This window comes from Oncorhynchus mykiss, chromosome 16 (genome assembly GCF_013265735.2).
Source record: "Oncorhynchus mykiss isolate Arlee chromosome 16, USDA_OmykA_1.1, whole genome shotgun sequence".
NCBI classification, from domain to species: domain Eukaryota; kingdom Metazoa; phylum Chordata; class Actinopteri; order Salmoniformes; family Salmonidae; genus Oncorhynchus; species Oncorhynchus mykiss.
The window spans coordinates 42,984,475-43,000,895 of record NC_048580.1 but is presented as its reverse complement, the minus strand read 5'-3'; the positions used below and the strand labels follow the sequence as shown (position 1 = coordinate 43,000,895).

At 40.3% G+C, this 16,421-nt stretch overlaps 1 protein-coding gene across 5 annotated transcripts; it reads left to right on the top strand.

Annotated features, from left to right (window-relative positions):
- LOC110492062 (translation initiation factor IF-2) lies at positions 1-15,014 on the top strand. Of its 5 annotated transcripts, XM_021566045.2 has the most exons (13): positions 2-261; positions 585-648; positions 1,146-1,230; positions 2,296-2,684; positions 7,658-7,837; positions 8,958-9,017; positions 11,087-11,122; positions 11,236-11,457; positions 11,584-11,661; positions 12,707-12,835; positions 12,961-13,041; positions 13,487-13,693; positions 13,897-15,014. In XM_021566045.2, exons 2-13 carry the CDS (start codon positions 604-606, stop codon positions 13,948-13,950), a joined length of 1,566 nt encoding a protein of 521 aa, XP_021421720.1. In that variant the 5' UTR covers positions 2-261; positions 585-603; the 3' UTR covers positions 13,951-15,014. The 5 variants fall into 5 exon arrangements, with proteins under 5 accessions (XP_021421721.1, XP_021421724.2, XP_021421720.1 ...); XM_021566046.2 differs by lacking the exon at positions 8,958-9,017 and having other exon boundaries at positions 1-261; XM_021566047.2 differs by lacking the exon at positions 11,584-11,661.
- Positions 15,015-16,421: the final 1,407 nt, after the last annotated feature.

Here is a 16,421-nt window from a genome sequence, read left to right as displayed (position 1 = left end):
CATTTCCAGACAGAATTCATGAGCATCAGAGATGCTCTGACAGAGTGTTATTGCTGTAGTTGTGTGTTTGGCATTCAAATAGATCCCTTTTTTTATTAGTAAGAGATAGCCCCACCCCTTTAAGAACAGGGCTAAACTCTTATCTATATATACTTAGTTTAGCAGTTTGCAAAGCAGTAAGTCAATCTCCAATTTGCTCCCAGCAGTAGCTGGAATACTACAGAGAGACTGTAGTAAACTCACCAAAGGAGTTGGCATAAGGTAAGACAGGCTCAAATACTTTTAGCTTTGTTTCGATTGTCATTGGTTCATTGTTGCTTCTCTATGGCCATTTAATGTGAACATACAGTGTGCTATTCTTCTTATGTTGTCTCTATTAGCTTTGCTTCAAATGTTATTCATTTATTCAAGATGAGTAGCCTATTTTATTGGTATACATCATAACATTTGAATTCATCTCACGCTGTTGTTGGAAGCTATTTGGAAGCTACTGTATAGTATTTTGATGCAAGCATGGAGTATCTCATCACAGCATTAACCTTAGTAACAAATGCACAAACACTGACAAACAGTTTCTTCTGAAGGGTTTCGTCTGTGATCAAGATGGGCAATGAGCATTCCAAAAACAAAGGACATACCAAAGACAAGGTATTGATGAGAAAAGCCTAACTTTACAGCATGCTTGTCTTACTTTGAATGTTGGAATACAGGGGCAAGAAGGCTAGGATAGGCATCTGGCATTTTGGGCAAATACCAGATGAGCTGGTCCATTTTTTGCCTAGTGGGCCTGTCTAACTTAAGTTTAATTTGAGCAAAATGATGATGATCTGGCTAATAATGGGCCAGTGTGGGGGTTTGGAGGAAAAAGTGGGTTGGTGTTGGGACCTCAAGGGGAAGAAATGGAACAGTGTTTTAACAATGGCAGGTTTCTGGTCCCAGTCCACCCCTGGAAGTGTTTACTGTCTAATGTTAGCAGTTTAAAGATACAGACAGTCATTTAGTAGGGATATTACAAGTACACATACATCTTAAACTATATAATTGATGGTCTGTACAAAATTGAGTAATGATGAAAGTGATGTGCTGAAAATAATGAAAACAATGATGGCAAGAGAAACTGATATCAACAATCCTTCTTCTTATAGTCCGAGCAGGCTCTGGACAAGCACCCGGAAGGAGAAGTGAATAACCATGCTGTTAGCATCTTGTACGATGGCCTGGAGAATAGTGGTAAGTGCCCAGTACACAAGGCCATTGTTACATCCAGTAATAAATGGCTTTGAGTGGTTTGGTAGCCATTTATCCTGTTGTCACCTGATTGTTACCCCATGATCAATAACCTAAACTTTGGGCCCAACTGGTTGCAACACCTCGGTCTATAATGCTAGTTATTAATTTACAGCTCCAATGGGATGATATGACAGTGACAGTATGTCACTTGTAATCAATCTTGAATTGTTGGATTAGTCTGGATCAATTTACAAGTCTCTCTTAATTCTCTGTAAATACAGCAGTCTGTCAGTGCTACTGGGTGGTGTTCAATGTTAACTCTAGGCGTAGCCTTGAACATAGAGGATGAACAGATGTTTGATCTATCTATGTGTATATTGTCTCACTGGATCAACAGTCAGGTACAAGGATTTTCAGGCCAAGTCCATATGTATTTTCTCCAAATGCGATAATATTGATATTGGTCGTCAAGGGGAGGCAGGTAACCTTGAGGGTAGAGCGTTGGGCCAGTAACCCAAAGGTGCTAGTTCGAATATCGGAGCTGACAAGGTAAAAAATCTGTCGCTGTGCCCTTGAGCAAGGCACTTAAACCTAATTGCTCAGAGGGAGTTGGGATATGAAGCAACATACGTCCATTACACACCTGTGTGTGACAGGACAAATATAAGCACCCCCAAAAATATTATTTGATATCAGCAAGTGAGATACTAAAGCCACTGTTTCTAGAACAGGTTGTGTTTGTTTCACACGACTAGTCTATATGTCTCTAGTAGCACATTAGTTTTACATACAGAGCAAGGGAAGGTTTTGCTTGCATTGCATTTAGTGTAATGACCTTAGCACTGCATTGATCAGTCATAAGGGTAGTATCAATAGAAAACACATTTGGTGAAGTTGCATGCTATTTACCACACATACTCCCATTTTCTTCAAAATTATATGTTGCCAGACATCCGATAGATCGATCATAGCCAGCTATGACCAACCTGATGCTTGTGTACAAACGATGAATCATAGCAAATAACTTTATATTTCCTGTCACACCAAGTAACCTATGTCTTGCAGATACAAGTGAAGCAGCTGTGGAGCAGAACAGTCAGCCTTCCTCACGGCCTCCCGCTAAAGAGCCAGGTATAGTGGAGGCTAACGGCAGTGGTTGTGCGCCTGTGGTGGTGGAACAGGAGCCTGTCATTGAGAATGTTCCAGAAGCGGAAGCAGAGACTGCTAAGCCGAAAACCATACCAGAACCGGAACCAAACCACCAAAAGAAGGAGCCCAAGGAGAGTTCAAAAGAAAGAGTGAACGTATTTGACAACCTCTTCAAGAAGAAAGCTACACCTCAACCCAACCCTGATCCAGCCCCTGAAAAGGAGGAGCCCATAAAGGAGAAAACTGTGGAGGAGAGTAAGAGTTCCCCGGAAGTCTCTGTAACGGTGACCGATGGGATCCACGATGTAAGTATCTAATCAGTAGCCTTCAAATTGGGTTAGAATAAGTTCCATTTCAACTTTACTCAGTGTAGTGATCATTGATTAATGATCATCAACTCCTAACTTGAGATGTTCATATATCTACATCTAAATGATTTTGGTTATTCCAATGTAGCTAACTATGGATATAGCCACTGTAAAGTGAGTTGTACTTTGAATTGGTAACATTAACTTACAATAATATTGCATCTGTTGTGAGAACATCAACACGTCATTCTTCACTTTCCAGTGTTTAACAAAACACATTACAAATCTAACAAAAATTCTTGTTGATTCAAAGGAGGCAAGCGAAGTCTTGATGGCTGCACATTTGTTTCCAAAACAACTGGAAGTCAGATTCTCATTTCCGGAGGCAGAGTCTGAACTTTCATCACTGCTGGATTTTCTTACAGCAGACAGCATTCAAATCACCACTGAAAGCTCTGAAGAGCAGCCTACAGAGGAAAGTGTCAGCCCACCTGAAGAGGAAACAACAGAACCGGTCTTTGGTGAAGAACCCACAGAGGATACAACTGTGGAGAAGAGCCCCGTACCCAAAGAAGAGCTGGGAGAAATTGCATATGTTCTTGAAAATGAAGCTGCTATATACTCAGCAATCACTGAAGAACTAGAAGAGCTGGAAGAAATTGCAGATGCTCTTGAAAATGAAGCTGCTGTAGACTCAGCAATCGCTGAAGAACTAGAAGAGCTGGAAGAAATCGCAGATGCTCTTGAAAATGAAGCTGCTGTAGACTCAGCAATCGCTGCAGAACTAGAAGAGCTGGAAGAAATCACAGATGTTCTTGAAAATGAAGCTGCTATGTACTCAGCAACCGCTGAAGAACTAGAAGAGCTGGAAGAAATTGCAGATGTTCCTGAAGATGTAGCTGCTATAGAGTCAGAAGAACTTGAATCTAGCCCCAGTGCTAAAGAGACGACTGAGAAAAACAAGAAGAACGATGAACGGAAAGAAACAAGCGACTCATCATCGAGGTTGCTCGGCCAGCTGCAATCCGCATGTATGAAAATCATTAAAGAATCAGTATATAGCCCTGTCCGTGTCTGTATTGAGATGTCTGCAGAGGGCTGCGGCACTATTAACATTACAATTCAGCTCAGTCTGAGGCAGAGAGGGGATTTGAAATGCGAGGATGAGACTTCCGCTGAAACAGCATTGGATATGGAGTAATTTACAGCTGAGGAGCAGGATCCTCTTCAAAGAATCTAGATTCCGTGAATAAATTATTTGACACTGTGAATGCCTGCAAAAGGAGACTGATTGCAGTACTAGTATTATAATTGTTTTACTAATCTGACATGGTTATATGATTGTATGATTTATTATACTGAACAAAAAATATAAACTCAACATGTAAAGTGTTGGTCCCATGTTTCATGAGCTGAAAAAAAAGATCCCAGAAATGTTCCAAACGCCCAAAAAGCTTATTTCTCTCAGATTTTGTGCACAAATTTGTTTAGAGAATTTGGCAGTACTCGCAACCGCAGACCACCTGTACGGCATTGTGTGGGCGAGTGGTTTGCTGATGTCAACATTGTGAACAGAGTGCCCCATGGCGGCATTGGGGCTATGGTATGTTTTGTTTACATCCCTGTAAGTGAGCATTTCTCCTTTGCCAAGATAATCCATCCACCAGACAGGTGTGGCATATCAAGAAGCTGATTAAACAGCATGATCATTACACAGATGCATGTTGTGCTGGGGACAATTAAAGGCCACTCTAAAATGTGCAGATTTGTCACACAACACAATTCCACAGATGTCTCATGTTTTGAGGGAGCGAGCAATTGTCATTCTGACTGCAGGAATGTCCACCAGAGCTGTTGCCAGAGAATTGAATGTTCATTTCTCCACCGTAAGCATTCTCCAACGTTGTTTTTGAGAATTTGACAGTACATCCAACCGGCCTCTCAACCGCAGACCATGTGTAAGTAACCATGCCAGCCCAGGACCTCCACATCTGGCTTCTTCACCTGCAGGATCATCTGAGATCAGCCACAGCTGATGAAACTGGTGGGTTTGCACAACAAAAGTATTGCTGCACAAACTGTCTGCACAGAAACCGTCTCGGGGAAGCTCATCTGTGTGCTTGTCGTTCTCCCCCGGGTCTCGTCGTCCTCCTCAGGGTCTTGACCTGACTGCAGTTCGGCGTTGTAACCGACTTCAGTGGGAAAATGCTCACCTTCGATGGCCACTGGCACGCTGGAGAAGTGTGCTCTTCACCGATGAATCCTGGTTTCAACTGTACAGGGCAAATGTCAGACAGGGTGTATGGCATCATGTGGGTGAGTGGTTTGCTCTTGTCAACGTTTTGAACAGAATGTCCCATGGTGGCTGTGGGGTTATGGTATGAGCAGGCATAAACTACGGACAACGAACACAATTGTATTTCATTGATGGAAATTTCTATGCACAGAGACACAGTGATGAAATCCTGGGGGCCATTGTCGTGCCATTCATCTGCCACCATCACCTCATGTTCCAGCATGATAATGCGCAAGGAGCTGTACACAATTCCTGAAATCTGCAAATCTTCCAGTTCTTCTATGGCCTGCATACTCACCAGACATGTAACCCATTGAGCATGCTTGGGATGATCTGGATCAACAACATTCCACAGACCACAATCAATAGCCAGATAAACTCCATGCAAAGGAGATGTGTGAGGCAAATGATGCCCACACCAGATACTGACTGGTTTCCAATCCATACGCATACCTTTTTTTAAAGGTATCTGTGACCAACAGATGCATATCTGTATTCCTAGTCATGAAATCCATAGATTAGGGCCTAGTTCATTTATTTCAATTGACTGATTTCCTTATATGAACTGTAACAGTAAAATCTTTGAAATTGTTGCATGTTGGGCTTTATATTTTTGTTGTGTTCAGTATATTTTATCTTACCTATGATCTTTGCAATTAAAATGTTTAAAAGTCTCATTCAAAGTCTGGTTTATTTTTCAATTAATCGTGTTAATGTTTTACTTGTACACAGTAAATTGTTCAGTGTTACCTGGTGTTGATTTTTCAGTGTAACATTTATAGTGTTCATTCAGGTGTTATTAAATTAACTCTGTAAGTTTTAAATTAACACTCAATGGTGTAAATTAACCCCAGTGTTGGTGTTAATAACCAGTATTCAGCAAAAACCATGCCCATCATTATCATATTTCCCAGCATGCTCTATTGCATGTTGATTTGTTATCTATCATATCTTATTCTACTCAAATTTAAATAACATACATTTTTCCCTGTACATGAACCCCATACATGAATCCCGAGCCGACAAGGTGAAAAATCAGTCGATGTGTCCTTGAGCAAGGCACTTAATCCTAATTGCACCTGTAAATCGCTCTGGATAAGAGCGTCTGCTAAATGACTAAAACATACATGTAAAATAAAAATATATCTCCACTCTTGCTGGAGTGCAATAGGAATTACAAATCACTTTGCAAGCCATCATAATGTGAATTGCAGGCCTGAAAACCTCGAGATCAAGGCCACTGTACTAGGGTCAAAATAAGGCCTTATTAAATACTTGTTGTATCGTGTTAAAGAATGACATTTTAATGCTAACATATTCAATCAGGATCTCACTTGGTGAAGGCCACAGGACTGAAAATGGATTATTACAACAACCATGCCTGTCACTAAAAAATACAGTCATGTGTGGTAGCTCTATAATTCACTTGAAAAGCAACTCTGGGAAATATGCAAGTCAGGCTTTACACTAAACATTGTGTTAATTTAACACTGACAAGTGTAGACCCATATATAAACTGGACCAGTGTTAAGAGTTTGCTGTGTATCTGCCCGATGTACATAAACATTCTCTCTGCTTCCGCACGGCACGACACCAAAAGTCTCCTGAACAGCTTCTATCCCCAAGCCATAAGACTGATAAATAGCTAAAAACAAATGGCTACATGGACTATCTGCATTGACCCTTCTATTTTATTGATTTTTTTTCTCTATTCTCTAGTCTCTATGCAAACTCTACACACACACGCACACACACACACACACACACACACACACACAACAAGCACTGACTACACACACACACTCACATGCCATCATCATATGCGCTGCTGCTACACTGTTTAGCCTAAATCCTGATGCGTAGTCACCTTAATCCTATACAAATCTAACCGTACCACTCCAGTATCCCTGCACATTGTAAAAATGGTATTGGCACTGACCCAGGAACTGACCCTATATATAGCTTACTCACTTTCTTGTGTTGTTATTTCTATTATTTCTCATGTGTTTTTTTGTTCTACTTGACTTTTTGTATTTCTTTTTTATAGTACTACCGCATTGTCGGGAAAGAGCAAGCAAGTAAGGCATTTCACTGTGCTAGTGCACGTGAAACTTTACATTCAAATTCCACTCAATTATTCTCATTGAATATTTTCCTAATGTATAGATCTGTCTTGGGAGTTTATGTTAAGAGGGTGGGATGTGTTGACATATTAGATAGAGTCAACTCATGTTCCTGTTGAGTAGATAGTCTTGTTCAATGACTGGAGTGAAGCCCAGATGATGAAGGAGCATTGTTTCATTTAAACTAAGTCATATTACTGTAAGAAATATTCAATGAAATGTATATATTGTTGGATAAGAATGGAGGGTTTTCTTAGAATACCACAAAACAAGATATTTGAGTTTGCTGTCATTTCTCAGAGAAAAGAGAGAGACAGAAGTCTCCAACATTGCTGAATATCAATGAGTGTGTGTGTGTGGGGGGGGGGGGGGGGGGGTGACAGGCTATAATAAAAGGGTGATTGTTGATCGTGCCCCAAGTAGGCAGAGGCATGGTTGGAATTGTGCTCCGATCTCAATGCTGCATCGAACAGACTCATTGCTTGCACATCAGCTCCAGTGCTCCAACACATTCACATTTCTGAGGGATAATTATTTGTGGTTGTCTATAGGAGCCACTTGATGAGGTAAAGGAGGACACAGAGACTTCAGTGAAGCCTCCCAAACCTAGTCCAGAGGCAGAGGAGGTCAAAGGCCCCGGAATTGGCGAGGAAAGCAGTCACCTCGAGGAAAACCAAGAGGGTGAGAGTCAAACAGAAGATAATCCAGTTATGAACTTCTTTAAAACACTAGTAAGTCAAACATTTTTTCAATTGATTTTGATTTGTGTTGTTTAAAGAATTGAAGAGGTGTTTTACTGGTAACGTCCATAAGTGAATAGATATGCACAACATATGTGATTGCCTAATGGTTGTTTTTATAATACATTTAAAAGAGGTGTAAATTAGTGACCTTGCCTCATAAATCTGTAACCTTTGCCAAAATATTTCAAGCCTTTGTAAAAGAAAATCCATTGTGAAACCGCGACGAACACTAATTGAAGAACCATCATTTATTTTGTATTGAAAAGGAAGATTCGTATAATGCTATCAGAATTCCAAATATGTTTTTTGAATGGCAAAACGTTTGGCCTGTAATGCTTGATTATGCTCCGAATCAACTAAATGAGAACGCGGGCTCCATCAGTGATGCCATTGTGTTTTTAGACTGCAGAGTGCTGTCAGTGATCTCGCTCATTGTGTGTGATAAATATGTGTAGCGTCAGCCTAAGGGCAATGAGGGTGTCTCTAAGAAAGAGAGACCACATCTTGAAGGAATGATTACACAGGCAGCTATTGTCGTTTCTCTTCATCATGCCTTCTTTTGGAATTATGCCTCCATATAGAGTGAACATAGGCCCTGCGCCATGCTAATCAAATCCTTTGAACATGCGGGAATGTGGTGGTCTTTTGTTCAGCCAATCGTGTGAGCTCACAAGGGAGGCCTGTGTCATTGGAAGTTGAAATGCATGAAGATAGAGCGAGGGAAGGCCTACGCCATCTCCAGAGCACAATGGCTGTCACAATGAGAGAGCATGTACTGTATGTGCTTTGCCAAGGGCTTCTTTGTGTGCCATCAGTTGGACAACCGTAGACGTCAATGGCTATATGACTAACTTAAAGACGTTTAGGAAAATAGTCATTTCACTGTACCCTGTGACAGTAACTCTCTTATCCAAATAAACATTGCTGTTATCTTCTGTCTGCACTGCATTTCATTTGAAAGAAAGAAATTCAACATCAACATACACTTAAGCGCTAGATCTTTTCGTAGGAAGCAACGGGTAGCTCACAATTTTGACTGACTTCCAAGATTGTACGCAGACACTCGTGACTCAATATATATATATATATATGTCTGTGTTTTACCAAGGTGACTCCTACCAAAAAAAACAAGCAAGGAACTGCCACCCCTGATGTTACAAAAGACCAAGTAAGCATGTATTTTTATTTGGAACATAATACATTATGAAAAAGCACTGAATCACATTCAATACAGATACAATTATGCACAGAGATCCCTATAGTATAGTACGCTGTATTCTATACTGAACAAAAAATATTTAAAGGCAACATGCAACAATTGATTTTGATTTTACTGAACCACAGTTCATATGAGGAAATCAGTCAATTGAAATGAATAAATGAGGCCCTTATCTATGGATTTCACATTACTTGGACTACAGATATGCATCTGTTGGTCACAGATACCTTAAAATGGGCCTCACAATAGGCCTTTTGTGGATGTTTAAAGAGGATTTGTGTTGTTTAAAAAATTGAAGAGTTGTTTTAATAGTAAGGTCCATAAGTGAATAGATATGCACAAAATATGTGATTGCCTAATGGTTGTTTTTATAGTACATTTAAAATTAGTTCATGTAAATGAGTGACATTGCTTCATAAATCTGTAACCTTTGCCAAATTATTTCAAGACTTTGTAAAAATTCATTGTGAAACCACTACGAACACTCTTGAAGAACTACCATTTATTTGGTATTGAAAAGGAAGATTCATAATGCTGTCATAATTCCAAATATGCCTCTGAATAGCAAAACATTTGGCCTGTAATGCTTGATTATGCTCCCAATCAACTAAATAAAATCAAAGTATATTTTAGACGTTATAGTGCTGTCAGAGATCTCGCTCATGAAGAGTTAACATAGCCCCAGCACTTTGTTATTCTCCTTTTTGTGCATTCAAATTGCCATCGATATGCAATTGTATTATGCCTGCCCATACCATAGCCCCAACGCCACCATGGGGCACTCTGTTCACAATGTTGACATCAGCAAACCACTCGCCCACACGACGCCATACAGGTGGTCTGCGGTTGTGAATCCGATTGCACGTACTGCCAAATTATCTAAATCAACGTTGGAGGTGGCTTATGGTAGAGAAATTAACATAAAATGATCTGTCAACAGCTCTGGTGGACATTCCTGCAGTAGTATGCCAATTGCATCTGTGCCGTTGTGTTGTGTGACATTTTTTAGATTGGGCTTTTATTGTCCCCAGTACAAGATGCACCAGTGTAATGATCATGCTGTTTAATCTGCTTCTTGATTTGCCGCAACTATCAGGTGGATGGATTATCTTGGCAAAGGAGAAATGCTCACTAACAGAGATGCCAACAAATTTGTGCAAAAAATCTCAGATAAATAAGCTTTTTGTGTGTATGGAACATTTCTGGGATCTTTAATTTCATCTAATGAAACATGGGACCAACACTTTACATGTTGCGTTTATATTTTTGTTCCGTGTATATTTAATGCTATACAATTATTTCCCTTTGGTAAAGTCATCTAAAATAATAAGGGCCGCTTTTCTTGCCTTACTTTACCTTCAGCAGAAAGAGAACATATTTTTCATTGCTTACACCAACAAAGGTGAAAAAATAACAAGTGAAACACATCTCACTCTTAACTCTTATCATTTTCATCCCTTTGGTAACATGAGGCCTCACTCAAGATGGCCGTCGTTAACATCTACACTTGCATCTACAGTTGCAACATATTAACCTACAGTGAGAGGCTTTTGGATGACTGTGATTGTAACTGTTATTGAATGCTGCAGAAAAAAAAGCATAAATTCATCATATTGAATACCCAAAATGTCAAATACAGGCTGAGTTAAACAGACCAATGATTCTTGAGCCTTATTAAACAAGTATTTAGTAGTGTCAGCAGTCTGCCATGACTGGCATCCATCTTCTGTTGAAGGCCACAGCTGTGAATAGCTATGCAGGCCAAGGGGCGTCTTACCCAGCTGTGGAGCCTGTTGCAAATAACCTTGGTTAAACCAGAACTAAAACCTTGCTTAATTTGTTCAGGAGTTCGATTGTTTACGTAGTCTGTCCACGACAGATTAGTTGCAAAAGATGCCTCTTCAGTCCTCTAATCAACCTGTTTAGACAGAAGGTACATGATCTCTTAGCAGAAACAGAATGGTGATTATTCTCCTTATTACCAGCACTAACTATTGTTTGTTGTTGTCAAAAAACAGTCACAGAAAGAGGCCCAACCAACAGCAAAAACTACAGTGAGTACTGAATGAATGCATAAATAAATAAATACATAAATCATGTTTTGTGACCTCGGTGATCAACTGTTCCTATTTTGCTTCCTTTTCCGTTGTGCCTCTGGCTCGAATAGGCTGCACAAGTAGTGGATGCTCCAGCAGCAGCCAAAGGAGGAATGTCATTCCCACCACCCCCACCTCCAGCCCCAGCACCACCTAAGATGGAGGTTAAAGCAGAAATAGCAGCCCAACCTGTGACAAACGCACCAAAAAAAGAACCAAAGGATGCTGCCAAAGAACCAGAGGCCACCAAGTCGAAATCTGACAGCCCGTTCAGCAGACTTTTCAGCCGAAAGGTAAGCCAATACAGGCACTGCAAGGCACTTAAAATGATTCTTTGGCAAATTGATCTTTCTGTAAAAGAGAATAATATAATGTATGAATGTCTGTGTCAGATTATAACAGTTTGATCTGAATTTGAGGCATTGCTAGGCCTCAAGTCTAAAATCAAGGTTAAATCAACAAGTGGAGCCAGTGCACCTGCCAAGCCTCCTGCAGTGGTAAATGACAATACAACATTCAGCCATTTTGAAACTAACAGAGTTAAGCTCACTGTGACATCCATCATTTCATATAACTGTATTAAAATCATTGCATCTTGTGGGTACACTATCTACTAGCTATATCATACAGACTGCTGCCTTTTCTCTTGTGCGGAACATCAGTACAGAGACCAAACAGAGCAGTCCCTCAGAGCATTCGTGTAAATGTAGACCTATCTTCATACTTCAAATGACATATTGTGAGTTTCATTGCTGATGTTTTTCTCAATGTGGAGTAAACACACCTATGATAGCACCGCAATCAGCTAGACTGAGGCATGGCTTGTGGAGAATGAGCTTAGGTCTGCATTCATTCATCATCCGTGAACATTAACAGTATCCCACAACATCAGAAATCCAACCAGATCTAATTCAGTCATTTGAGCCCAAAGTAACAACGTATATAACAGCAGACCGAATATTGATTTCAGAAACTGAATTTGACTCTGTTTTCCAATCCCGACTGTGTGTGTGCGAATGTGTATTGTGTATTTATTTGTGTGGTGAACTGTGCTTTTACAAACCTACCTGTGCCTTGCCATGTTGCCCATTCAGTATAAAGCCTAGATAGTGTGTTATACGGCACATGTTCAGATCAACATCATTCTGCCCTCCACAGACAGTGGAAGCAGTGGAGCCACAGCCAGTTGTTGCTGTACAGGTAGAAGTGCTCTCTTGGCATACTCCATCCACCCTGTGCCATCTTTTTCTCTTTCGGTCGGGTTGCATGGTCGAATTTGGTATTCACACTATCAGTTATAATTGGTCTCATCAATAGGTTGCCCCTCAGGGGCAAAGTACATCACATCTCTTTTACAGTACCAGTTTTGGTTCCAGAGTATAGCTTTTCACCCCCCTCGTGTCTTTCTTCTTTCTTCTCTGTTTGGTGGGTTCTTTTCTGGTTCCACCCGGTGGCTGATTAGGGTTTTTTGTGCCTTTATACACACCTTATTCCTGAGAAGGGCTCATAACTACATTTTTCTCTTCTGCTGTTTCAATATAGGAGATAGACGCCTCAAAGACGGCTACTCTGGAGGCCTCTGCCAAACCAGAACCACCACCGGCACCTGCACCGAAAGAGGGGAAGAAACCGGCTGTAGCCAAAGCCTCCTTTTCTTTTTTCAAGCCCAAGGTAAGGCAGATATTTTACTTACATCCCACTTTGGTTCTCAACGGGAACTACACATGCTAGTTATATTGGAAAGACAGGAAAATGTGCAAATGTGATAAACAATAACGGAATGGTGTGAATTTGAGGACCTGCTAAACCAAATGGCTTCAAAAGTCCAGACGGCTTCAACAAGTGGAGTCCGACTCCTCAAGAAACCTTTCAAAGGGGTAAATGACCATTCCTGAGAGCCAGTGTGAAATTAACAAGAGTGATCTCACTGAGTTCAGCTTATGCTGGTACTACCATATTGAAATACCCTGCACAAATAATGTACATTATCTGGTAGATCAATTCATATCTGTTGAATACACATGATCCAAAAACAGCTGGTTAGACTAGTGATAGTTTTTCCATTTCTAATTTCTATAAATTATATATTTACCAACCAGAACAATGCTCCCATTAATCTAGTCGTTATTTATTTGCGTCAGTTGTGCTCTTGCATTGTGCTAGTTAATGTATTAATGTGTGGGCTCAGCTTTACCTGGTGAGAGAAAGGAGTGCAACGTCATAATACAACTTTTGATCGAGGAATGGCTTTACGATTAACATTACATGATACAAATTACACTCAGAAATGTATCTTTTGATTATTTGTCGTAATTTAATCAGGCTTCTGAGCCAAAAAAGGAAGCCCCAGCACCAGCTGCAGACGCAATAGCTGGCCCAAGTGTGGCCAAGGAAGAACCAAAGGCCCCAGAGATCCCTGCTGTGGACAGCAAGCCAGCATCAGGACCCTCCGAGGGTGGGGACAATTCCCCCGTCCTCCCTAAGAGGCTGGAGAAGAGGAACTCCATCCACTTGTTCTTCAAAAACCTGGTGGGCTGAATTGGCAATTCCGCTCTTAATCAAATGTGCCACCACTAGATGGCCTCAGCAACTTATTATGACTGTGAGCCATTCTTTACAATGAAATGTCGAGAGATATTGCTTATGGAAAAGTCATGTGAGAAAAATCAAATGTAGATTCTCATATAACGTTCTACATTGATAAGTGAAAAAAAACTTTCCTTTCCTTGCAGGGGAAACGCCAGTCAGATGCAGGAGTACAAACAGAACCAGAGAAGACCAAATAAAAAGGAAACATCCCTTATTTGCCCTCCCCAGAATAATCTGGAAATCAACTTTTGATTTGTTAGATACATCATTTTTTGATCATCTGTTCGCACTATTGAAGGGATGGTGGTAAGAGCAAGTTCGTTGAGGGACAGAGGCTGTAACTGGTCTGGTCTAGTCATTGTGGAGTATTTCAGAGAGTTGTTCTTTGTCAAGGAGGTAAAACACATGTTTGGTTGAAAGGCTTGATAGGTAGAAAGAGGTGTGGTTAGTGACTTGTACTGGGAGAAACATCCATTTTCTGTTGCCTGTGCTGTTAAACTTAACCTCTCTCTCTATAAATGATGCAGCATTTACCCTTGCTTTGACAGATCAATGCACCTAATGACGTAATGCGCTATGTAACGTTTTGCTTCATTTTTTTCCCCCCACATGGTGTAAAAATAGAACTAGTCTGAAAGAACTTGCGAAGTGCATTCGACGGTTTCAGATGAGTTCATAGGATGGTTTGTAGAATAGATGCATAAAGCTCAGCTTGCGATAAAGCAGTACTAATGGAATATATTGGAGGAGTGGGGGAAATGTTGATTATGTTTTGATTAATGATTAACACGTGCACGTTACAGTGTTCTTTTTAACTTGGCAGGAACTGTACATGGATGCAACCATATCATTGATGATAAATATCAAATATATGATATATAATATGATATACCATTCATTATTATAATCAAACACAGGGGGACATCACAATCGTTACGTTTGTTGGGCTGCACATATCACCTGGTAGTCTATAGAGCTAATACTGCATAGTCACGAATCAAAGCTGATTTACATTTTCCTAAAGGTTTTCCTAAAAATGGTGGTTCGTTTTCATGTGATTGAACTGTTTAACATACTGTATGTGTGCCTGTATGGAAACTGTTATAATTTTGGGGATCGTGTCTGTTTATTTCTGCATCTATTTACTATATATAGAATCTGCAAATAGGTCATTTCCTGTGCCAACCCTTCACAAATATATGGTACCATAACATCACATGTGTCTTATTAAAGGATTTTTTCTGTAACTGTTTAAAGAGAATACATGTGTACAGTATTTCTTTCCTTGTTTTTTTCTATGTGTCAATTTAGACCAAAAATTGATCAGGGGGGAATAAGAATCATAGTATTTAGGGTTAACTTAAATTATTGCTCATGTTATCATCAGACAGGATTACCAAGTGTTGCAATAACTGAAAAAGACATGACCCAACAAGTTTATCTCGCATGACTGAAGTAAGAAGCCAAGCTGTCTGTCTTACAGTATGTTTGAAGGCCACACCTCATTGAATACATACAACTTGGAAACACTGAACGACACCCTTGCTAATCACCCAAGCAACGGCTTTGATTGTTGTGTCATTGGTCAGGTATTATTGTTCTGTGAGAGACTGAGAGATTGTGTAGGAAAAATCCTCACAGGCAAATGATATTAGCAGCTGATCTGAAGGACTGTAAGCCTGCCTGTGATAGAGAAGTGACTCTCTAATCTTTTTAAAGTGCCCCATCATGGAGTCCTCTGTCTGTGGAGGAATGCGTTTTAGATAGCTGTGTCTGAGATCATCCACCATTAAGTGATGAGTCGCCGTCCCTGAAGGCGCAACTCACACCGCTCCTTTGTTATCTGAAGCACTGTTCTTGCATTGCCCCCTGTAATAGCTGTGATCGCTTCAAATTGTGCATCAAAGAAATTGCCACGAAGTGGAAGGGAAAAGGGAGAGAGAGAGAGAGAGAGAGGGGGAGAGAGAGAGATAGATGTGAGGGAGGCTACGGGTAGGGTAGTACCGGACTAGACATTTTATTTGTTCCCATTGTCTGTCCTTTTCCCTGCGGATCATTTCAATTTTATGAGGCAATATCACATTTTTGCTTTGGCAGTAACAATATCATACTAATACATGTCTGAGAGAACGGAGTTAATTCCTATTATTTCCAGAAGAGAAGTGGTAAAAGGTAGCACATGATGGACCAGGAGAAATACAGAAGCTGTTTTCTAAATGTGCTTTGACTTACGACCTCAAACGACACAGACGGCTGTGTGGGAGTGGGCGACTTTTTGATAATGCATAAAACGGACGCATCGGAACTTACCGTGACTCCACCTTTGCGGCAGTACACACTGTACACACTCATACTCATTTATGAATATACTCTTTGAGAACATGATGTTATCTAGAACCTAAAAGGCTAATTCCGCTGTCCCCGTAGGAGAACCATTCAACAAAAATGTGGGGTTCCAGATCAAATCAAATCAAATTGTATTGGTCACATACACATATTAAGCAGATTTTATTGTGGGTGTAGCGAAATGCTTGTGTTCCTAGCTCCAACGATGCAATAGTATCTAACAGGGCAGTAGTATCTAAAACAATTCACACGAATCTAAAAGTAAAAGAGTGGAAATAAGAAATATATAAATATTAGATTGAGAAATGTCGAAGTGGCACTG

What these genes read in the sequence shown, in the direction of transcription:
- LOC110492062 (XM_021566045.2), top strand. Translation starts at nt 604, where the DNA reads ATGGGCAATGAGCATTCCAAAAACAAAGGACATACCAAAGACAAG. An exon ending in TGAACTTCTTTAAAACACTA is followed by an intron (nt 7,838 to 8,957) that starts GTAAGTCAAACA and finishes TGTTTTACCAAG; the next exon opens with GTGACTCCTACCAAAAAAAA. An exon ending in CTGCCAAGCCTCCTGCAGTG is followed by an intron (nt 11,662 to 12,706) that starts GTAAATGACAAT and finishes GTTTCAATATAG; the next exon opens with GAGATAGACGCCTCAAAGAC.